Genomic DNA, 23,635 nt, shown 5'->3' with positions numbered 1-23,635 from the left:
GCGGCCCCGCAAGCCTGTGGGTGGCGCATGCGCGGCGCGGGTCGTGGAGTTGTGAATGGTGCGTCTTGTTTGCTAGAGTTTGAGGCGGGCGGGCGCGCGAGGAGGGGTGGGCCCGCCGCCGCGCGCGCCCCTCGCGCCGTCCCAGCGGGGGGGGCGGCGAGAGGAAGTGGCGGCCGCAGCCGGGGGAGGCTAGAGCTGTGTCTGCGCGGGCGGCAGGCAACGGCTGAGGCGGGCGGCGGTAGCGTGGGTTGGGCTCAAGCAGACGGCCGCACCTCAGACTCCCTGGAGCGGGAGCCCACGCGGGCGGGCTCCTGAAACAAAGAGAAGCGGGAGTCCGGACGCCGCGGGTGGGCGGTCAGCCGGTCAGCACTAGAGCCCGCCAGCGGGTGCCCGCGCTAGCCTGGAGCGCGGCCGGCCGGCGCGGCCTGAGGGCGGGAAGATGCCGCGCGTCGTACCGGACCAGCGGAGCAAGTTCGAGAACGAGGAGTTCTTCAGGAAGCTGAGCCGCGAGTGTGAGGTGAGGCGGTTGGGAGGCGCGGAGGCCTCGGCGCGCCCCGAGTGGGCCCGGGAGGAGAAAAGTTTGAGCGGCTCGGTTCCCGGGAAGCCCGAGGCGGCGCGCCGGCCGAGGGTAATCTCGCCCCGGCAGCAGTCCGCCCACAGACTCTGCTTGCCCTTATCGGAGCCGCGGGGAGCGGGCGGGCGGGAGGGCGGGCGCCGCCGCGGATTTGACTCCTGATTTTGGGCCGTCTCTGTCTTGCAGATTAAGTACACGGGCTTCAGGGACCGGCCCCACGAGGAGCGCCAGACACGCTTCCAGAACGCCTGCCGCGACGGCCGCTCGGAGATCGTAAGTCGCCGGGCCCCGGTGCGCGGGGAGGCCGCGGGGGGACCCAGGCGCGCGCCAGTCACTTGTTGCGCGCGGCCCGGGCGTGTTCCGGACGGCGCCGCGGACGCTGCGGCTCCCGGAACTGAGCGGGCGCAGGCTCACTTCCTAGTCCGGATTCGAAAGGCAAGAAGGCAGATGCTGGCGGGTCGGCCCTCGGGCGGACTCGTTCTCCTTGGCCCGCTGCGTTGGTTCCTGTGATGTTTTGCGTTTCCCAGTGCCGGCTCGGCTCTCGGAGCAGAGCTCAAACCCGAGCCAGGCAGAGGTTCTGCGCTAGACTGTGACCTCCATCAGGGATCGGTGTTGCTTGTAGGAAGGATACAGCCCTTGGTGAAAAGAATCATTGGGGATCAGCGATAGGCTTGTTTCTGAGCATCGAGATTGGTAAATCTATATGAGAAGCTATCTCCCAGTACAGCCGAGAGTAAATCTACTCCACTTATCTGTCGTCCTAATAGCAGAAGGAGGGGGGAAAAAAGGCCCCAATGGATGAACCATTTTCTTTTCTTAAAATGTTAAGGATCCGAAAGAAATCTTTATTTTCCTTTTTCTAACCTAAACATGCCTGTCTTAGTATTGGAGTTGTTAAAGAATTGCCTGGTGCAACGAAAACCCTATAGTTGATCTCGAAACTCCTATTATATGTTTGAAGACTGCTACATACTCATCAAGTCCTTGGGTTGGATGTGATCTAGTTCCTCTCCCGCCTCTTCGTCCTCGTTAGATGTGTTGGTTAGGAAGCAACAAAGAGAAGAAACTGTAGCAAAGAGATTTTTTGGTTGTGTGTTTTTTTTGTTTTTTTGGTTTTTTTTTTTTAAAAAACTGAAGCACTATTTTTTTTTAAGCTGAAGCACTGTGTAATGAAATCCTAATATTTGCTCAAGTAACAGGCCCATTGCCTTAGCCCAAACTTGAAGTAAAGGTACAGTTTGAATACAAGTTAGCAGTATAAGGCTATTGGTGAATGGATTCTATCCCCCAGTCATTTTTTTTTAATTGAGATGTAGTTCACATAACAATGAACTCAACTTTTTGTCACTAAAACCAGATTTATCTTTAAAGATTATTTAATATTCAAAATGAAGGCTGTTGCAATTGAATTGCTGGTGAGGTAACACTAATTAAATATAGCAAGGGCTAAAGAATATTTGATCATTAAGGTGTTTCATAAAAGAGAGCCTACCACTTTGAACCCTTACTTGGTTTCTTGAAGAATTGTGATGGTTACACAATTAAAAGATACATACATACATACATACATACATACTTTTTAGTTTTGGCCCTGAGCCGTAACATAGAAGAGAATCCTTAAGTGATGATGACATCCTTGGCCTGTGTTTCAGTAGCAAAAGGTGGATGGGATGCTTGGTAAAGGATTTCCTGGATGTGACTAATGTTAAGTATATAAGGTAAAAATAAAATAACTTGCTGTATGTTAAAGCTGAGTTGATTTTCTTAAATGCAGTGACGCATAGCCAGTAGGATGTGGCACAGCAGTGTTCTAGCTTGCTGTATGTCATAAATTTCTTTTATTTCTTTTATTTCTCTATTCTAAATACTCGATCCTACAAATTGTATTTTTCCGTTTTTTCTTTGAGAAAATGTTTTATGTAACCCAGGTTAGCAATAGATAGCCTTAGATGAATTTACAGTCCTCCTTATGGGACTGCCCAAGTCCTAGGAGTATAGGTGTTTGCCATGCCTGATATAACTGAGAAGCATACCTAGCTCCTTATAAATTTCAATAAGCTCTGTTTATTTTTCTGAAAATTTTTATGTTAAGAAATACAGATTGAGCTGAGAATAGTGGCAAATGCCTATGATCTCAGCTCTCAGGAGGCAGTGGCAGACTGCTCTCTTACGAGTCTGAGGCCAGCTGGTCTGCATAGTGAGATCCAAGGTATGTAGAACTTACATAACAGACCCTGGGGAGAAGGGGGTGGAAGAGGGAGGGAGGGAAGGTAGAGGGGATTACATGCTGTAAGATTTGCATTTATTATACGGTTTTTAAATTTTTATATTTTATCCATTTATTATTTGGGTGTGCACACATGTGCACACATGTGCCAGGGTGTACATGGTAGTCAGACAGCAGTTTCCTCCTACCATGTAGATTCCAGGGATTGAAGTTGTCAGTCTTGGCAGCAAGCATCTCATCAAACCTTGACCCCTTTCCCTTGTTTTTCTTTTTCCAAGCTGGCTTGGAAATGTGTCTCTTCATTTTATCTTTACTTCTCAAAACATGACTTGGTAGCTCAGGCTAGCCTTATCTGCACTTTGGTCCTCCTGTTTCAGTCTCCTGTATGCTGAGATTACAGGTGTGAGCCTCCAAGCCTGGCTACAGGTCTTACTTTGTTGAGTAATTTATTTTTTAGTTTAAAAAGAACATGTTTTCATTCTATACTCTTAGTCTTTTTTTTTTTGAGATTATGATATTATTACATTTCTCCCTTTCCTTTCTGCCAAGCTTTTCCCGTATGCCCTCCACCCTCCTTCAAATTCAGTCTCTGTTTTTCATTGTGTTCTGATATGTATATACATAAATTTTTTTGTTTGTTTTTTTTTGTTTTTTTCAAAACAGGATTTCTCTGTGTAACCCTGGCTGTCCTGGAACTCACTCTGTAGACCAGGCTAGCCTCGAACTCAGAGATCCACCTGCCTCTGCCTCCCAAGTGCTGGGATTAAAGGCGTACACTACCGCTGCCCGGCAAATATTTATAAATATAACGTGTATTTTCTGACTTACCATCTGTCACAGGACAGCTAGCCAGTGTGCTCTTCCCCAGCTAGCTCTCCTCAGGACAGCTAGCTGGTGTGCTCTTCCCCAGCTAGCTCTCCTCTCCGGCTCCCAGCTTCCCTTGGTTGCCCTGGGTTCTTTGTATAGGGTTGAATCCTCGTGGGCTTGTCCCCAGCCACTTTGGCATGTCCAATGTCATCCTTATTCAGTTCTAGTTGGACAGTCAATGTTTCTGGACTTTATGAGTATAGCTTCTGGCATTACTAGGAAACTCATAGCAGAATCCCCTGATCGTCTGGTTCTCAGAATCATTCTCTTCCTCAGTGTTCCCTGAGCATTAGGTGCGTGTTTTATAGATGTATCCATTGGGACTGGCTCCACAACAAGCCTTTTTTTTTTTCTTTTTAAACATTTTTTGATTGAGTGGAGAGGGCAGAATGTATGTCGTGGCACATGGGTGGAGGTCAGAGAGTAACTTAGGAAATTAGTTCTTTCTTCCACCATGTGGGTCCCAGGGTTTGAATTTATGTTGTCAGGGTTGGGTACAAGAATTTTTAGCATAATCATTGGCTTTTTGCTGAGTAATTTACCTATTTGTACTTGGGAAGGAATTTCACATTTTCTTCTCTTTGGTTTTCACCTTTTAATTAATTGTTGCCTGTTCTCCCTGAGCACCCCAGTACTAAGAATTGAACCCTATGGTCTTGAGCGTGCTAGGCAATATTATGTAGCTGAGCTGTAACCCTGGCCCTTTAGAAACAAACATTGTATTTTAAACTTTGAGAGAGGGTCTTAATAAGTTGATTTGAACTTGTGATCTTTCCCCCATCAAGGCAGGGTTTCTCTGTAGACCAGACTAGCCTCTAGCTCAGAGATCTTCCTGCCTTTGCCTTCCAGTGGACCATTGGAAGTTCTTTGTGCCTTCTGACTAGCTAGGATTTTGTTGCCTATATTTTTTTAATTTATTTTTGATGGGTTTAGGAGCAGAGGCAGTAGGCAAGTTTTCAAGTAACCCAGGCTGGCCTCAAATTCAGCATGTAGCTGAGAATGGCCTTGAACTGATCCTTTTTAAATATAGGATCCACTGGGCTAGAGCTGCTATAGCCAGTAGTTGAGGTCATGACTAGACCTTCTCCAAAAAAAACTTACAGAGGACTCTTAGCTCTCAGAAGTAGAGACCATATTCTGAGTATCTTCTGAGTACAAATCATAGGTTTTTTTTTTTTCTTTTGCATCAAAGATACTTGATAATCTGAGTTTTGAATTTAGAGGTTAATGTAATTTAATGTCTGAAATGTATGTCTTCTGAATTGGCTATCCTGGAACTTTGTAGAGCAGGCAGGGCTTGAACTCAGAGATCACCTCCCTCTGCCTCCTGAGTGCTGGGATTGAAGCCATGTGCTAGCCGGTTGGTCATCAATTCTTAGAGTAAACATGTTGGAAAGGTCTTTAATACTAATATAATACAACAAGAAATTATGAGAAAAATGACTTGTCAGTTAAAATTCTATTGTGAGAAAAGTGTGCGTGCCTGCGTGCGTTGAGACAGGTTCTCACCTTGTAGCAGGCTGGCCTCAAACTACTAATCAACCTGTATTTAATAAATACTAATTTTTTTTAACTTTTTCATTTTCTCACTAATACACACTTTTAATCCTGAAATTTGAATGGTATGAAATACGGGAGTTCTAAAACAAAAGTGTGCCATTTTACTGTTTTTAGAGTTTTCCCAACTCTTTTATATGTGTAGTTAGTTATTCCTTTAAAAAGATCCTATCTTTTAATAGAATTAAACACCAGATGAATTATCTGGTGTTTTGTTGGGCAAGATGGCGAATTTCTTTGATCCTAGATCTCAGGAGACAGGTGGAATTTCAGGCCAGCCTGGTCTCTGGTGAGTTTCAGGCTACCCAGGCCTACATAGTGAGACTCTGTCTCAATTTAAAAAAAAGAAAGAAGGAAAGAAGAAAAAAATGGGGTTGCAGTATACTTTTATTCCTCATTAGAGGAATGAAGTTAGGGAAGCAGAAACTTTTTTTTAATTTATTGTACACATGTACAAGAGGCAGGCACACATGCATATGGACACTCTCACATGAATGCTGTACTTGTGGAAATCAGAGGACAGTTTAACTGGAATCAGTTTTCTTTCCACCATGTGGATACTGAAGGTGAAAGTCAGTTGTACTGCCTCTTTATCCCTGAACCATCTCCCAGCCCCTTTTTTGTGTTCTGAGATGAGATCTTATGTAGCTCAGGCTAGCCTTGAAACTTCTGGCTGTCTTGCCTCTGCTGCTTGATGACAGGTATGAGTGACACCTACCTTAGGAACAGCCTGAGGTTGCTATTCAAACAGGATGTGAGGTAGTAAGATCTGTAGTGTATTGGTGCAGAGCTGATTTGGAGCACTGGAGGTTGAGGGTTTGCCTCTTAACAGCTATCAATAAACATGTCTCACGGGTTAAATTTAACCTGCCAACTCTCTGCTCGGAAAATGTCATTATCTAAGACTAAGAAACTTGGCTCTCAGTAATTTCTCTTTGGTTGTATGTATAGGCGTTCTGCCTGTAGTCTCAGCACTGGAGAAACTGAGTGAAAAAAATTATTTAGGCCCTGGAGTTTGAAGAAAGCCTGGGCAAAATAGCCAGATACGGTCTTCAAAGACAAAGCTTAGTTAGCATGACAGACAGCTCATGCTTATAATCACAGGACTTGGGTACTCAAGACAGGACTGCCTTGAATTTGAACAGCCTGGCTTCATACTGAGTTAAGGATATTCTGTTGGGGAGGGATTATTTCTCTGATATTTATTCAGCACACATTTAGAGCTGATTGGTATTTGTCTAAGCTTTATAAATAAGGAAACTGAGGTATGCCTTAAGTCATATAGCCTAGGGAGATTTTTTTCTACAATAATGGTTCTCATTTTAGGGGGAGGATGGTGTTAGACGGGGTTTCATATAGCCCAGGCTGATTTTAAACTTAAGATGTAGCCAAAAATGAACTTGAATTTATGAATGCTTTTCATTTGAACTTGTACTGGTAGGCCTTTTAATGGGTAAATCTTACCCAGTTGAGAGATTGAGCAGTTAGGCTGATGAAGTGTACCTACAGTACTAGTAATAGAAATAGGAGGTGTAGAAGAAAAAAGGATTAATTCAAGGCCTTTGGACTGCATAGCGAGGCCCCTTCTCTGAGGTTGATAATCCTGGGAGTGGAGGGAGCTAATGGATAAATGTATCCTCCAGTGACTTTGAGCAAATCCTGATTCTAAGCCCCTTGCTTTCAAGTGAAGATTATGTTTCAAAACAATTGATGCTTTGAAGTTTAATTAGCAAAACTGTGCTTCCAGCAAAGAGGAGTTCATACCTAGATGACTTTAAAACTTTATTTTTTATGTATATGGGTATTTTGCCTTCATATATGTTATGCATTTTATAATGAGCCTCATGCCCACAGAGGCCAGAAAAGGGCATGGGACCCCCTAGAACTGGAGTTAGAAATGATTGTGAACCTCCACAAGAGTATTTAGAATTGAGCTAAGGTCCTCTGGAAGAGTAGACAATGTTCTTAAGAGCTGAGCCATCTCTCCAGCCCCTGAAATGTATTATTATTGTTGTTGTTATTTCCTTCCTTCCTTCCTTCCTTCCTTCCTTCCTTCCTTCCTTCCTTCCTTTCTTTCTTTCTTTCTTTCTTTGTTTTTTCAAGACAGGGTCTCACAATATAGCTCTGGCTGTCCTGGAACTCACCATGTAGACCAGGTTGGCCTCAAACTCAGAAATCTGCTTGCTTCTGCTTCCCAAGTGCTGGGATTAAAGGCATGTGCACATCTGAAAATGTATATTTTTTTAATACAACTTTTACTTATTTCTTTGTAAATCTCTCTTGGAAAGAGGAAAATAGCATTTCTGATTTTTGTTTGTATGTGGGGAAGTAAGGGTTATGTTGCTCAGAGACTACATAAAATGACACATTGAGACTTTTAGAGGTGGTTTTAGATTGTTCTGTGTTTTTAGCTATGCCATCTAACTTCTTTTTTTTTTTCAGACAGGTTCTCATTTTGTAGCCCTAGCTGTCCTGGAACTCACTATATAAACCAAGCTGGCCTTGAATTTATAGCAATCCACCTGCCTGTCTCCAAAGTGCTGCTAGAGTCAAAGATACCATACCTAGCCTTCTGGTACATGTTTATCATGGGCTTTGGAGCCCATGCTGAAAAAATGTATTTAAATACTGCGTCATTGTTGTTGTTGTTGTTGTTTAAACATGCCACACATAGTTGCATTTTCTTGAGTCAAAGACTCAAGAAAAAAATAATCTCGCATATACAGCTTTATATATGCTTTAAATTCAAAACCATGAGTGATTTTCACATATGAAAATAAAGTTTAAATGCAGGGATAGAGGTTCTGGTTACACAGAAGCAATTTGGGTTCCTAACATCAGCAAAAAAATGACCTGAAATAAAGTATTGATTCCATGTCTGATTTTATATTTAAGCAGCCAATGGCAAATGTCCTTAAAGTGGAATCAGATGTTTGTAACTTAATACTTAAGAAAAATGATGAGTGCATGTTTTTTACTTTTAAGTATTCTTGGTGCTGCCTGGCTTAAGACATAAACTGATGTAAAAATAAATGACTGCCTGCATAATTTATGTAATGTCCTGCTTCTGATCCTGTTTGTATTGATTTTTCTAAAAGGCTTTTGTGGCTACAGGAACCAATCTGTCTCTCCAGTTTTTTCCGGCCAGCTGGCAGGGAGAACAGCGACAAACACCTAGCCGGGAATATGTCGACTTAGAAAGAGAAGCAGGCAAGGTAGGAAACATCTTTTTGCAATTTCAAATATTGTTGATTGTTTTATTATTGTCTGATTACTTGTATTTTAATAAGGAGATTATTAGTCTGACCACTCAGACGTATGATCAGATTTGCTTTCATGTTAAAAGAATGTAAAATGATTTTAATAATACAACATTTGATTCCTACTTTGATATATATGTAATAGTTATCATGGGAAGTTCTTATAGAAAGGTAATATCCTACATTTAATATTCAAAGTTTTAATTTTTTTAAAAGTTAGCAAGAAAGTTTTTGTATATACTAAAATGTTACTATAGGCCTGTGAATTTGGCGGTGGGGGGATGATGGGACCAGACATAAGTATGTTTAAAAGGTTTTTTTTAAGTTTCTATATTTAGAAACAAATTATAGGTAACTATTTTGTTAATATAGCAAATTTGACTTTAAGAAAAATAAGAAAACTCTTGAAAATAATATTTTCTATTTTAAGGAAAAGTTTTTAGAAATTAAATATGTCTTACAATTTTTATGTTAGGAGTTTAGTTTATGAAGATATAGGTGGGAATATTTATACTGATAGCTATTAAAAATCTGTATATTACTTGATAAAAGTTTAATAGTATTTTAGATTGGTTGATCTTTGGTCAAGGAGTCCGAGAGATATCATGAGTATATATTATATAAATCTATGAAACTTTAAAGAGTAAAGATATTTTTTAAAAAGTTCAGGAGTTGATTTCATGGAAAACAATTTGAAGAAGTTTTGTATCCAGTAATATACTCAGTATTTCTGTTTCCTCTGTAGAATGGTTTTGTTTGGTTTTGGTTGTGTACTCAATATTTCTGTTTCCTCTGTAGAATGGTTTTGGTTGGCTTTGGTAGGCGTTTTGTAATTTTTATTTGTTTTCTGGGGTGTTTTTGTTTTGAGACATGGTCTCTTGTAGCTGTGGCCAACCTACAACTCTTATTCTTCCTGACTCCACGTTGGACTCACATAGGGTTACAGGTGTGTGCCACCACACCCTGCTTGTAGTATGTTACCATTCCTGTTTCTAGCAACATGCTAAATTATTTTTCAAAGTGTTATTATGAGTAGCATAAACTTTTGAGTTATTTGCCAGTGGAATGACAGATTTTGCCTGTTTAGTTTGGGGGTAGCTACTGGACTTAGTTCCAAGTCAGCCTGGGCTACAGTGACCCTATCTCAAAACAAAACAATATTGTGGAGGTGGTTCAGCAGGCAAGAACCTTGACCTGAATTGGATCCTCAGAATCCTTCAGAAGAGCCCAGAATTGTAGCTGTTTTCACAGCTTCAGCACTCCTACCACAAGGTGGGAGGTGGAGCCCAGAGGATCTACCAGAAGCCAGTGGATAACTTTCTCAGGCTCAGAAACAACAGGAGAGACCCTGCCTAAAAACAAAAATAGAAGATCTGGGACCCAAAGAAGTTGTCCTTTGGAGTTCAGACACATCAGTACCCTACCACATACAAATACTAAAATAATTAATAAAAAAAGAGAAACAGCAGCATATATACACTAATTAAAAGATTTATTATTTGTTTTAAGTACAGTGAAGGAGGATTTTGTTTGTTTAGCTCTATGATGCTATATTTTATCTTTATGGGTAACCAGCTAATCTTCAGATTGAAAGGGGAAAGACTGTAGGATTTGTTTAAAAAATGAGTAATAGTTGCATAATTTACTTTCTTGTATAAACTTGTTTAATTGGAAAATGAAAATTAGTGTTCACAATCTGTTTCAATTTTAGTAGCAAATGATAAAACTGATGTATGATATCAGGAAATCTATGTCTTATTAATACTGGTTTTGGTAGTTTGTTTTTTTAAAAGAGAGATAGATGGTAAATATTTTCAGTTCTGGAGGCTTGCTTTCTTGTTGAAGCTATTCACCTCTGTAGTTGTAGTGTCTAGAGAGCTAAATGCTGCACATAAACAAGTGGGTGGAGCTGTATTCTACAGAGGAAACAGAAATACTGAGTATACTACTGGATACAAAAGTTCTTCACATTGTTTTCCATGAAATCAACTCCTGAACTTTTTAAAAAATATTTTTATACAAAAATGTGGTAATGCTAGCCAAAATCAGGATCTTTCATGTGATAAATTATATTTACATATAGCAGACAGATCTTTCATATATAGTTTTGCCAACAAAAGAAATGCAGAAAAAAAACCCACCATCCTAACATATTGCTGTGTGCTGCTGAGATAAAGTAAAAGATTAAAGGAGAATGCTAACCTAGGTTTTCTCATCCATGACATTCAGACTGGAATCAAATATTTTCTTTCTCCTTTTTCATGCTTTGTTTTTATTATCATTAGACTTTCTGTCTCCACAGACTTAGGATTAACTACCAAAAAACAATTAGAACTTTTCCAAAATGCTAATTATTTGCCAATGTTAATTCTTTTTATCAGATACCAAATGAGTATCGTCTCATTTTTTTCCACCTTGTTTGAGCTCCTAATCTTCCTGCTTATACCACCAAAGTGCTGGGATTACAAGTGTGTAAATACCATTGCTTTAACCTAGTTACCTCCCAAACTTCTATTTCTCTTGACTGATAAGTGACCAGGCGTGTTTGCAGTTTTAAATAGGTGGTGGCAGAAGAGAAGCTGTTATTTGGTCAAACCCTAGAGCAGATTAGGAAAGGATGTACCACGTAGACATCTAGGGAGAAATGTTCTAGATAAGGAACAAGGTCCTTTACCATCATAAAGGACCCAGAGTGGGAGCATGCAGTATATGTTATTAAAGAGCAAATAGACCAGTATGGCTAGATTAGACTAGGATGGGAGTAGTAGATAAGGAAAATAAACAAGGAGCTGGTTTGTTTTTTGAGACAGTTTTTCTGTGTAGCCCTGGCTGTCCTGGAACTTACTTTATAGACCAGGCGGGCCTTGAACTCGTCTCTGCTTCCCAAGTGCTGGGATTAAAGGTATGCATTGGCCGGGCAGTGGTGGCGCACGCCTTTAATCCCAGCACTTGGGAGGCAGAGGCAGGCGGATTTCTGAGTTTGAGGCCAGCCTGGTCTACAGAGTGAGTTCCAGGACAGCCAGGGCTGTACAGGGAAACCCTGTCTCAAAAAAAAAAAAAAAACTAAATAAATAAATAAATAAATAAATTAATTAATTAATTAATTTTAAAAAAGGTATGCATCACTATAGACTGGATGACAGATTTTTTTTTTAATTACATTTTTGAATATATACATGTGAAAGTCAGAGGACACCTTGTAGGAATCTGTTCTATGTGTCAGTCCTGGGGATTGAATTTGGGTTATCAGGCTTGATAGCAAATGTTTTTGCCCACTGAGCTGTCTCATCTGCCCAAGGTGCTGTTTTTGTTGTTGTTGTTGTTGTTGTTGTTGTTGTTGTTTTGATTTGGTTTGTTTGTTTTTTTTACTGGTATTTTTAATTTCTCCTGGTTTATTTGTTTTAGTTTTTAAAGTCAGGGTCTCACATAGGTCAGACTGATCTTGACTTTGCTATATAGTTGAGTCTGGTCTTGAACTTCTGATACTCTTCACTCGGCCTCCAGTATACTGGGTAAAGTGTGTGAGCGCTTATACCAGGCTTTACATGGACTTTTATTCTAAATGAAATGGAGAGTGGTTTTCAGGGTTCTTCGCAGATGAATGATATGGTTTGTGTTAGACTTTGACAGGCTCACTCAGCATTCTAGGTTGATAATAGACTGTGAGGGCCAAAGTGAAGTAGGGAAACCAGTTTGGCTATTGAAGTGATCTTGGAAAGGCAGTACAGGTGTAGTGAGAGGTGAATGTGTTCTGAAATAAAACCATCTGGACTTGTTTATGAATTGGATGCAGTGGGTGGGAAAGAGAGTGCTGAGAGCAGCTCCACCTCTTCGGCTAGAACAACTGGAAATATGGGTGCCATCATCTGAGATGGAAAGGCTGTGTGGATGGAGTAAGGAGCAGGTTTGCTCAATTTAGGACATATGGATGTGGGATGGTTGCTTGTTTTTATAGCTTCTGTTTCCTTATTGCCTACGATGAACTCAGAGCTTAGCAGACTGCTTTTTAAAGTGACCCTTCATCTGTTTCTCTCAAGAGTTCAGTGACCTTGGAAAAAGGTCAGCATTATTGAAATGTAGTTTAAATATAATAAAATGCTCCTAGATTAATGGCATAATTTTCATTTTAACAAGTGTTTGTGTACATATGAGTTTATGGTTAAGATAAGGTTTCAGCTATGCCACGAAGTTTTCTCATACTCCTTTACACAAGTCTAGGATTGTTGTAGCTATGTGGTTCTGGGTCAGGGTCTCTCTGGAGGTTACAGTCAAACAGATAGGGCTCAACAGTCTCTGAAGACTTGTCTAGGGCCTAAGGATATACTTGAACTAAGTTCATATGACTTCTATTTCTAGACATGTGTGCTTCTCTATACAGAGAAAATTAATGAAGTCACCGTGCTTTTTATGACCACTTCTCCAATCATGTGTGTGTCATTCAGTTTATTAGCAACTAGTCACTAAGTCTAGGCCACATTCAACAGAAGGGGATTATTACACTTGGGTATGAATACCAGGATGGTGGGATCATTGACCATATTGGAACCCAGCCACAATAATAATTACTAAATTTAGTGAATTCAGAACAGCTTACAATATTAATAAAAACACAAGTAATTCTTTTATTAAAATGGTAGTTTTGTGATTTAAGGAAATGGCTTCAGAAAATAGCCCCTTTTATTCATTCTTTGGCTTTTGTGATAGCAGGAGTATTTTTACCTCGGCCTATTAGCACAGGTCTGTAATCCCAGCTTCTCAGGAAGCCAAGTAAGATCAAAAGTTCAAGGCCTCCCTGACCTATAGAGTGCATTCAAGGATAGCCTGGGCAACTTAAGGAGACTGTCTCAAAATAAAAGGCAAAAAGAGGGCTGGAAATAGAGATCAGTTGTAGAGCTCTTGTCTAGCACTGTGAGCCCTAGGTTCAAACACACACACACACAGCGCTCAGTTTTCCCCTCAAACTTAGGAGATTTTGTTTTCATTTATTTCATAAAAAAAAATGTCATGACCAGTGTCTTTAATAAGGCAGGTCTGTTAGTGACTGTGAGCTATGGCTAGGTACTTGTGTGAGGTTGAGTTAGAGCACAGTATTACATATTTTTCTTGTGGAGTACCTGAAACTTTTTTGGGAGGACAGGGTCTAAGTATATACTTCTGGGTGCCTCGAACTCATTAAATAAACCAGGCTGGCCTTGAAATTTAAAAAGAAAAATTAAGTATATGGGTGTTTTGCCTGTTTGTAAGTTTGTGTGTACCTGGTGCTCATGGAAGAGGCCGGAAGAGGACATTGTATTCCCATGGACTAAATAGAGTATAGAGGGTTATGAACTGTCTTGTCACATGGGTGCTGGGAATAGAACCTGGTCCTCTGAAAAAATAGCAAGTTCTCTTAACTACTAAGCCAACTCTCCAGCCCCATTTGAAACAGTTGTCTAGTTGAGCTGTCTGTATTTGGCATGTTGCTGGTTTTGTTTGCTTTAGATATTACTGGACATGGAACCCAGGGCCTTGAATGGGTTCCTTAGAACTCTGCCACTGACTATGTTCCCAGCCCTTACCTTGGCTCTTAGAGTCTTTCAGGAAAGGTTTAAAATACAGCATAGTGGAAAGGTAGCGTCAAAGCTGATCGCAACTGTTTGCTTATTCATAAGTGGTAAGCTGACTATTCCTCATGTAAGGACTAAATGAAGTATCAGAATACATGAAAATATCTTGGAATTTGAATTGTTTGAGACTAGTCTCCTGTAGCACAGGCTGGCTTCGAACTGTCGTTTGTTTTGCTTCTACCTCCCAAGTATATGGATTATAGGCTTGTGCTAGTATGTTCAGCATTGAAAAATGCATCTTCAATTGTAAACCCCTCTCCAGAGTTAGGCTATTAGATGGTTCTATAGGGTAAATTATAACTGAATCATAGAGTTAGTGATGTAGGATGACTTGGGTAAGTTCCTTTCAGGTAGGCATGCAGTGCTGCTGAAACACTTCATATTTCCCAAGTAGTCCATCCTGGTTATAAACCCTTGTAACCAAGATATTTTTAATTCTTTAAACTGCTTCCTTGTAACTTAGCTGTCACGTGACAGCTAGGAAAAGGCAGCTTATCAGAACTTAAATCATTCCTAAATTGAAATTTTATAGACTCAGCTTAATTTCTTTGTTCTTTCCTCTTAGGTCCTATTTCCAACTATATTTTATTCCAGATGAATGCAAATGATTTTGGTTGACCATAATTAATAGTCTTGAGTGGTCACAGTGTTTTTTTCACCCATGTAATCTATTTTATAAAACTTCATTTGGATTTTGATTTAATGACTATATATTGTAATAGTATGATTCTGTTAGTCTAACAAGTATGAAAACTGGTTTCAAAAAATGAACTTTATTGTTTTGCTATTCGTTGACCTCTTCCCCCTCCCTATGGAAATTGACAATTCTATTCCTGTACTGGACTCAGAAAGAGAGAAACTCTTCTCTAAAAAAAATAATTTTAGGACTTAGTATGGTCCTACCTTTTTTGAGACAGGGTCTCACTATGTAGACCAAGCTGGCTTCCAATTTAGAGAAATCTGCCTGCCTCTGCCTCCCAAGTGCCAGGACTAAAGGCACCATGCTTTGTCATAAGGTATTTCTGGTCCTTTTACCTTATCCTTTCAAGTGCTGGGATTATAGGCTTGACCATGCTTAGCCTTAAACTCATAAGAAGATAAAGTAACAAAGCAGTTTTTAACAGAGTTTGATCTAATGGATAAAGAATTAATTTTTGAGTAGGCCCTCTGTCCTAAGATATATGATATATTGCCTCTTATTTTCCTTCCTTTTTGATTTGTAACTCTGTGTGTGTGTGTGTGTGTGTGTGTGTTGGCATCTTGTGGGCATAGGTTCTCTTTCTTCCAACATGTAGATTCTAGGGATTGCACTCAGATTGCCTGGTTTGAAAGCAGTTGCTCTCACCAGTGAGCCATCTTACCATATTTCAACTGAGACTACTATTTTCAGCTTTAAAACTATGTACATCTCACAATATGGGTGTGGCTAGGGCATAAATATGTACTAATGGCTCACAGAAGGAACCAACCAGGAGTGTTTTTAGTCGGGTGTGGAAAAGGTCTGTCATTTTCAGATGAAGTTCTTAGAGGATAAGCTGGATGGAATCTCAGGATGCAGCTGCATTCGGCTCTGCTGCACATGTTTAAGGGCTCTCGGGGTAGCAGCACTGTCAAGCCTGCCCACTTTTCTGGGTTCTAACTCAGAAGAATAACAGGCGTTTCACTTAGAAAAATACAGTGAAATCAAGTAAAAAGTGTATAGAAAGCATATTAGTGACATATTAATACACTTTTTATTATGTAGAAAAGTATAGATACCATGTTATTGGTGGCAGAGGTAGGTGTGTAGGGGTGGTTTGTTTTTGTTTTTTGTTTTGGAAACTCAGTCTTAATGTAGCCCAGGCTGGCATTGAACTAGCCAAGAACAGGATGACCCTCCTGATCTTACTTTCTCCCAAGTGCTGGGATTTCAGGTGTGAGCCACTGTGCCCAGCTCTCATGTAGTCCTCACAGAAATCTGAGGTCACTTAACATACAATTTTTTTTCTTTGTTGAGATAGGTTCTTCTTATATAGCTCAGGCTGATCTCAAACTCAACCCTCCTACTTTAATCCAAGTACTAGGATTACTTTTTTTTTTCTGCCACTGTTCCCAGCAGCATACTAATTTTATTGAATATGAGTTTAAATGTGTGGACACACAAGTTTCAAAAATATTTTCTAGTTTTTTATTTTATGGTTTGTCATTTGCACTCTATGAAGTAAGTTTATACCTTGCATTAGATCACTATAAGAATCATGTTTTCTCCTATGTGTAGCCCAGTTGTTTCAGAGGCGAATATGAATGTGAATGAGTGACTGTAGTGACATCTGACAGTGGCTGACTGTGCACTTAGGAACAGAAAGAGGACCATGTGGCTAAAGGACATGAATCAGAAAAATCTTTTAAAGGGATCTGTTAACTAGTCTACAGGAACGATTATAGCTGGGCAGCAAGGTACATATTTCATCAGTGGAATCTTGTTTTCCTGTGTGCTTTTGGCCAGGCTAGCATCACAGCTAGCTTGTCTGATGATTCATTAGTTTGTGGATAGAACAACTGTTCATTGTCTGGGTGGGGGTGGGGTGGGGAACTAGCTCTTTGCCTTAGGAAAAAAACCTGCCATGTAGAAATTGGTGGAAATGTGTATGTAAGCAGTGTTTCTGTGATGGTCTGTGTGTTCACATAGTTTACTTAGTTTGTTTGATCTCTCTAATTTTTACTAAAGGAGATATTTGATGATAAATGTGAGGAATCTGGTGCTAAATGAAAAAAAAAAGTTTTGAAGGCCAGGCATTATAGGCAGTACACTCCTATAATCCCAGCATTTAGGAAATTAAGATAAGGTGTTCAAGCCAGACTGAGCTACATCTCAAAAACAGAAACCTCAAATAAACAGTAACAACTGAAAGTAAATAGTGTGGAACTGATTAGTACAAGGAAGCTAAGAGCTTTTTTCTTGCTCCTTTATTAATCAGTATTTAAATATTTATTCTGAGGGCCTGGAGAAATGACTTAGTGAACAGTACCAGCAACTGTTCCAAAGAACTCTGGTTCAATCCCCAGCACCCCAGGGCAATTCAAAACCATCCATAACTCCAGTTCCAGCAGATCCAGTGGATGTATTATTCTTTGCTTTTCTAGCCTTTAGGATACTGGGAAAGACGTGTACACAGACTAACATGTAGGCAAAACACCCATATACTTAATAATTTTAAAAATTTTTAAATATTCGGAGATTAGGGGGTAATAATCACTTTCTTTTAATGTTTCCCTGGTATTTTGGTTTATAGACTAGACTCAGAAACATTTTGAATGTTAACTGTTTGTTGGTTTGGTTTGCTTTTTTAAAAAATAGGGTTTCTTGGTAGTCCTGACTGTCTCGGAACTCACTGTAGACCACACTGGTTGTAGACCAGGCTGGCTCTCCCTCCCGAGTGTTGGGATTAAAGGAGTATACCACCATTCCCTTCCTGCTTACCAGTTTATTAGAGAGAAGTGAGATACTCTTTCCAATTAAAAGATTGTCCTTTTTTGTTTTTTAAAGAATGAAGTCTTTGCTTGCTTTTGTCAATAGCTTTGAGGTTGGTTTCTGTACATACTGATTTGTGACTCAATACTGATGTGCATTGGGTATGTTTGTAAATCTACAATTATTCTGCTTTACTTATCAAAATTATCTTTAGAATAACTCAAACATGGAAATTCTTTCAGTCATAGCTTTTCTGTTTTTAGTTTGCTTCACCTCAGCTACCTAGGAACTAGACATTCTGACTACCAAAAAAATCTTTTTATTAATAAAACATTTTAAATGCTATATTTTGTCAATCTGAGGTTTTTGAAGACCATCTATTTATAGTATATCTGAATTGGCAAACATTGCTTATTTCTAGCTATTTACTATCTGTTTAACCTAGGAAACATTTCTGTAACTAAACTAGTATCTAGCATGATCATGAGTTTGATTGACTGGCTATTAGTTTGTATTACTTAATTATCCTAAACAGTTATAATAGAAGCCTTGAAAAGCGCTAGAATTTAACATTGCATTTTTAAGAACACATAGGTACAGTACCTTAAATGAGAGTTGAAAGATATATGCAGAGTATGTTATAACAGTATAACATTAATCTGTGTCAGTATACAAAGTCCATACCAAATGTAAAATATTCGGTTTGTTAATGTTCTTTGGTTTAGAAGTAGATTAAATAATCTCTTCTTTTATTCTATTAGTTCTATAAAAATATAATAAACTGTATCAATATACAGTCCATACTGACAGTAAAATATTCTTTGGTCTAAAAGTAGATTCAATAATCTACCCTTTTTCTTATCATTCCTATATCCCTTTTTTTCTTTTTTTAAAAGATATATATATATATATATATATATATATATATATATATATATATAAATTAATGTACTGTAGCTGTCTTAAGACATACTATAAGCGGGCATCAGATGGTTGTGAGCCACCATGTGGTTGCTGGGAATTGAACTCAGGACCTCTGAAGGAGCAGTCAGTGCTCTTAAACACTGAGCCGTCTCTGCACACACACACACACACACCTTTTTTTTTTTTCATCCTTTCTCTCCCCTTTTATTCCTTCTCTCTCTACATAAAGAAAGAAGGATAGAGGAAAGACAATGAAAAAGAAACCCGTCTCTAACCTCCTATACTTTATTTCCTCCCTAATCAAGACCATTAGCAATTTGCAACCTACTTCCCTGTTAATGATGACAAACCTATCAAACAACCAAAACCACCCAGCCCTCCTTTTGGGATTGTAGCTAGAAACACTCTTTCCTAATGTGGGATCGGCATACTAGAGGACTGAGCTGAAGGTGCCACTGTTCCTTCCAAATTGGTTATTATTCCTAGAACAGGCAGCCTTGAGACCCTCAAAGAAGGAAATATCATACAAGCTAATAAATGAGAAGTTGATCGGATTTCCTCATACCTTTCTTCTGACACTTTAAGGACCCAAGTTTACTAACTATTTAAGAGGGGGCTGTAGTTAAAAGAAGTTTGAGGTTAGGGATCTTGCTCTGTGATCATACTAGCACACACAAAGCTTTAGGTTTGATCCACAGCAACAAAAACAGCTCTCCTTCCTTCTCTCTCCTCCCTCTGTCCTCTCCTCTCTGCCCATTTACTGGAAGAAAAATACCATCTTATGTTCTGTACTACAAATATCTTGGTATCTATCAGTAAGGGAGGATTAGCAGTTTTTACCACCACACTGAATGCTGTTTTGCTTTGCATACCTATTTGAGAATCTTTTTTTTTTTCCGAGACAGGGTTTCACTGTGTAGTCCTGGCTGTCCTGGAACTCACTCTGTAGACCAGGCTAGCCTCGAACTCAGAAATCCGCCTGCCTCTGCCTCCCAAGTGCTGGGATTAAAGGCGTGCGCCACCACCGCCCGGCCCTATTTGAGAATCTTATGAAAGCAATAATAAAACACCTGGATTCAAAAGTAAATAATTACTCAGAATTTTTACGAAGTGTCTGCTCTTACTGAAATGAATCTATAAATTCAAACTTTCTTCTGGGTTTTCTGAACGTTAATCCCTGAACTTAAGAGACAGAGACAAGTGGATCTCTGAGTTTGAAGCCAGCCTGATCTATTTACAAGTTCTAGGCCAGCCAGGGCTACATGTGAGATCCTGTCTCAGTAAAATAAAATGAATCTGTTACCTAGGTATGGTAATAGATCTGTAGTCCCTGAACTCCAGAGGGCTAAGACAGGAAACTTGGAGGTTAGCCTGGCCACTAGCAAGTAGTGAGTACTAGGCCTGTCAGGCCTGTATAATTAGACCTCATCTGAAAAAGATCAAAAGGGGTGTATTTATGACAAAAACTTTGTTAATATAAATAAAAGTAGTACCAAAAACCTGAGGGACCAAGGCCTGTAACATGAGCTGCATAATACGCCCAACAAAGGGAACTTGAACCTGTGATACAATGTGTTTTCATTTGCTTAGCTTGCTATTCATAGTCTACTCTGCATTGTTTTCTTCTTATCAGAGTTCTTCATCAATCCGCATTTCCTATTTATTCCTCAAGGAATCTTTCTTCTTCCAGATTGGAACCGATAGTGTTAGTGGTCACCATGTTTATTATATTAGCCCAGATCTCTTAGAAAATTGAAATACCATATTTCTTTTCTCTCTGGGTTTGTCTGTTATGGGTAATTTAATAATTTCGACCTTTTTCTGGCTTATTTCACTTAATGTAATATTGGGTTCATCTGAGTTATAGAAGCAATACTTGATTTTTGTTGTTTGGGTTTTTGTCTTGGGTGTCTGCAATGATGGGATTTGTTTGTTGGATTGACAGTCATCCTGCATAGTGCAGGCTGACCTTGAGTTTGTACTGGTCCTTCCATTCTGGCCTTCTAAGTAAGTGCTGGAACTAGAGGCCTGTGCCATCATCATGTCCAGTACTCATTCCTTTTTATGACCAAATAATATATCTTTACATTAATAATACAGTTGGATGATACAAGCATGTTTGTATTGAACTTCTTTTCTGGCTTAAATGATGGGGAATTTGAAGCTATAAGTTGAAAATAAAGTAATTTATATAATTTGGATTAAACATGACATCAAAAATATTGATGTTTAGCTCTTGAGTTAAATTTGCTAAACCACATTTTACCATTTTAAAAATGAGGCTATAGTCACTTTAAACCTGTTAGTCTCATTCTGTAGTATTTAACTTTTAGAAAGATAAGCTGTTTTGTTGCATCCTGTGATTTGCTGCATCTGTACACCAGTTTTTAAAGCTTTGTGGAATCCATTTTCTATAACATAATTTTTTCCTGGACAGTTGAGCTTCATTTTGGGACATTCAATTATGTTTTCAAAGACTGAAATAAGGCATCATTTTCAGTGAAATAATGTCTTTGTGTTTAAATAACATTATTGAATTAACATTACAAAATACTAGCTGTTAAGAGACAGCAGTATATTTTCTTCAGACTTTGAGGCCTGCTATTCATGAGTATATAAAAGCACCAAACATTTACTTTGAAGATTATACATAAAACTGTTTATTTCAGTGTGAACGTTAAATAAATCACCAGGATCATCAAATGTTATTTTAAATTAGAAGTTCAGACATTATTCTTCATAATGAATGTATCCATTTTCTAAAGCCATTTAGAATTTTCCCGAAACATATTAGTGGTGGTCTACTTTCATGAAAGATTTCTAAAGAAGTAAAAGATGAGCTTTAAAAAATGAATTATGTAAAGGAAATATTTTTCACTGTGGATGTTAATATGAATAAGCTAAAAAAAATTGTAGAATCTGCAATTTTAAAAGATATAAACCATTTGTGAAGAACACAAATGTGGTTTAAAAGTAGATGAAGTTGACTTTTTCTCAGCTATTATATGAGAAGAATTACCCACGATTCATATCAGGATTTAGCATAATAGAGGCTTTGGTAGTGAAATGTTACACTCTCTACCACGTGCTGTGAGGATCAAAGTCTTCACTGGAGGTATGGTAAGTCAAGTCCTTTGATAGAAAGTTTAGAGGGATATTGTTCTTACATTTCTCTGGGGTGTTCCACAGGAGGTGAGCATTGTCACCTGACTAAAGGTGCACACTAATGGAGTAAATGTGGCTGGACTTGGTGGTACGTAGGTGTGGTTACCAGTACACAGAAGATGAAAGCAGGAGTTCAAGGTCACTCAGCTATATAGCGAGTTAGTGGCCAACCTGGGTCTCAAAAAAGGATAAATAAATAATAGTGAATTTATAATGTGGAAAGAAATGAGCACTTATCAGAACGAAAGGAAATGTGTGGTTAGACGGTTTTAACTATAACTGTAGACAGTTTCCCTTGCTCCAATGGGAGGAGAAATGGAACCTTATGTTTTTAGAGAGTCTTTTTTTCTTTTTTAAGTAGAAATTGATTCAACATAGTTTATTGAACTTTTATTTTTAAAAGTTGTTCTTAGCATAAGAAGAAAACTGTGCATATGTAACAAAGGCATAAAACCTGTAGGTTTATGTTTACCTGTACTTGGGGAGCAGCTTTTCTATTGTCTATAAGCTGACAGTTTTTATTAAGTATCTCTGAAAACAAAAGTTCAAAACTTTGCTCAGGAGACTGCTAAATTTGAGTAAAGAAAAACAGTGTATTTCCAGCTTTTCTCGTAAAATGAGAATCTTTCCTACTATTTTTTGTCATGTAAGTAATAAAAATGCCAGCTTTAGTTCATAAAGCAGGAGATTCGTCCAGGGACAACATATTTGTGTACATAGATGAAAATCTCACTTATGAAGGTGTGTCTGATTACTTGGGACTTTGAAATTCATTGGAGTTCTACTTTATATTTTAAATATCTTACTTAAGGTAGTGAATGATTTAAATTTATGCTGACTTTTACTTTGTGATAAATGGACACAAGCCTACAATCCCAGTACTTGAGAGTCAATTTCAGGAAAACCATCAGTTCAAGACCAGCCTGGTCTTAAAGTTCTTTCTGAGAGAGAAAGAGATAGAGACAAACAGATTTTAACTGGTTGTTTTTATTACAATTATTTACAATTTGAGATTATAATATAATCACATTTTCCCATTCCCTTCTTCCTCCTTAACTACTTTTGTTTTGTCTTGTTTGGCTGTTGTTGTTGTTGTTGTTGTTAATACAGGACTTCTCTTTGTAGCCCCGTGCTGGACTAAAACTCAAATAGATCCACCTGCCTTTGCTTCCCAAGTGCTATGACTAAAGGCTTGTGCCACCAAACCTGTTGAATATGGTGACTCTAAAATGTAATCTCAGCATTTAAAGTGGATGTAGGATGATTGTGAGTTCAGAGCCATCTTGAGATGTGTAACAATTTCACATGAGGGCAGAGAAGATTGTAGGAACTATGGTGATAAATTCCTCTCTTGGTTCATATCTATGTCATACAGTATCTGTCTTGACAGCCACTCTTTACATTTACATCCTTATCAAGAAAAATCAGCCAGTGTGAGAATTAATGTGACTAGAAACCTCAGTTTGGAAATTCTACTAAAGTGACTTGCTCTGCTGTCATTTATTTACTTGAAAACTTGGTGACTGTGTTGATTATCTTTAGTATAAAACTTTATAGTCTTTTACAAGTTCAGGTCACCTCTGTGTGAGAATGTTGATATTTTCTGATAGTGCTAAAGGTTTATAGGATGGATATTTTTTAATTCAGTAAATTTGAAATAAAGTTTATTGATAACCTTTTTAAATTTACAGCATAAAGTGTATATATTTTACATTTTTAGTGACGTAAGATGTTACAGCATCCCAGAGTATTCCTTTTGGATATTTCTCTAACATACAACTGTCTGATATAATTGTAGTCCTATGGAGTCCAGTGCCCTCTTCTGGTGTGCAAATGTACATTTAGGGAAAAAGTCCATATGTGTTACAGGATATTTGTCACACTGTGAACCTACGGTTGTGTTATTTAAAAAAAATTAACAAAAACAAAACAAAAAAACTTCTTCTAGTTGTAGTATGGCTCAGCCCTTAGCACACACTTTTAATCCCAAACAATGAAGGTAAA

General features: G+C 38.8%; 1 protein-coding gene across 2 annotated transcripts in view; it reads left to right on the top strand.

The window, feature by feature from the left end:
* Window positions 1-156: 156 nt before the first annotated feature.
* Window positions 157-23,635, top strand: part of Cbfb (core-binding factor subunit beta) — a 46,827-nt gene continuing 23,348 nt past the window's right edge. The window contains exons 1-3 of one of the 2 annotated variants that reach the window (XM_028768701.1): window positions 157-517; window positions 761-847; window positions 8,324-8,440. In XM_028768701.1, coding sequence (XP_028624534.1) covers window positions 440-517; window positions 761-847; window positions 8,324-8,440 — 282 coding nt within the window. In that variant the 5' untranslated portion in view covers window positions 157-439. The remainder of the gene's footprint in view (window positions 518-760; window positions 848-8,323; window positions 8,441-23,635) is intronic. The other variant, XM_028768700.1, reaches the window with a different exon arrangement.

The sequence above is a fragment of the Grammomys surdaster genome, unplaced genomic scaffold (assembly GCF_004785775.1).
Source record: "Grammomys surdaster isolate TR1022 unplaced genomic scaffold, NIH_TR_1.0 187, whole genome shotgun sequence".
In the NCBI taxonomy this organism is placed as follows: domain Eukaryota; kingdom Metazoa; phylum Chordata; class Mammalia; order Rodentia; family Muridae; genus Grammomys; species Grammomys surdaster.
This window is presented reverse-complemented; position numbering and strand designations above follow the sequence as displayed.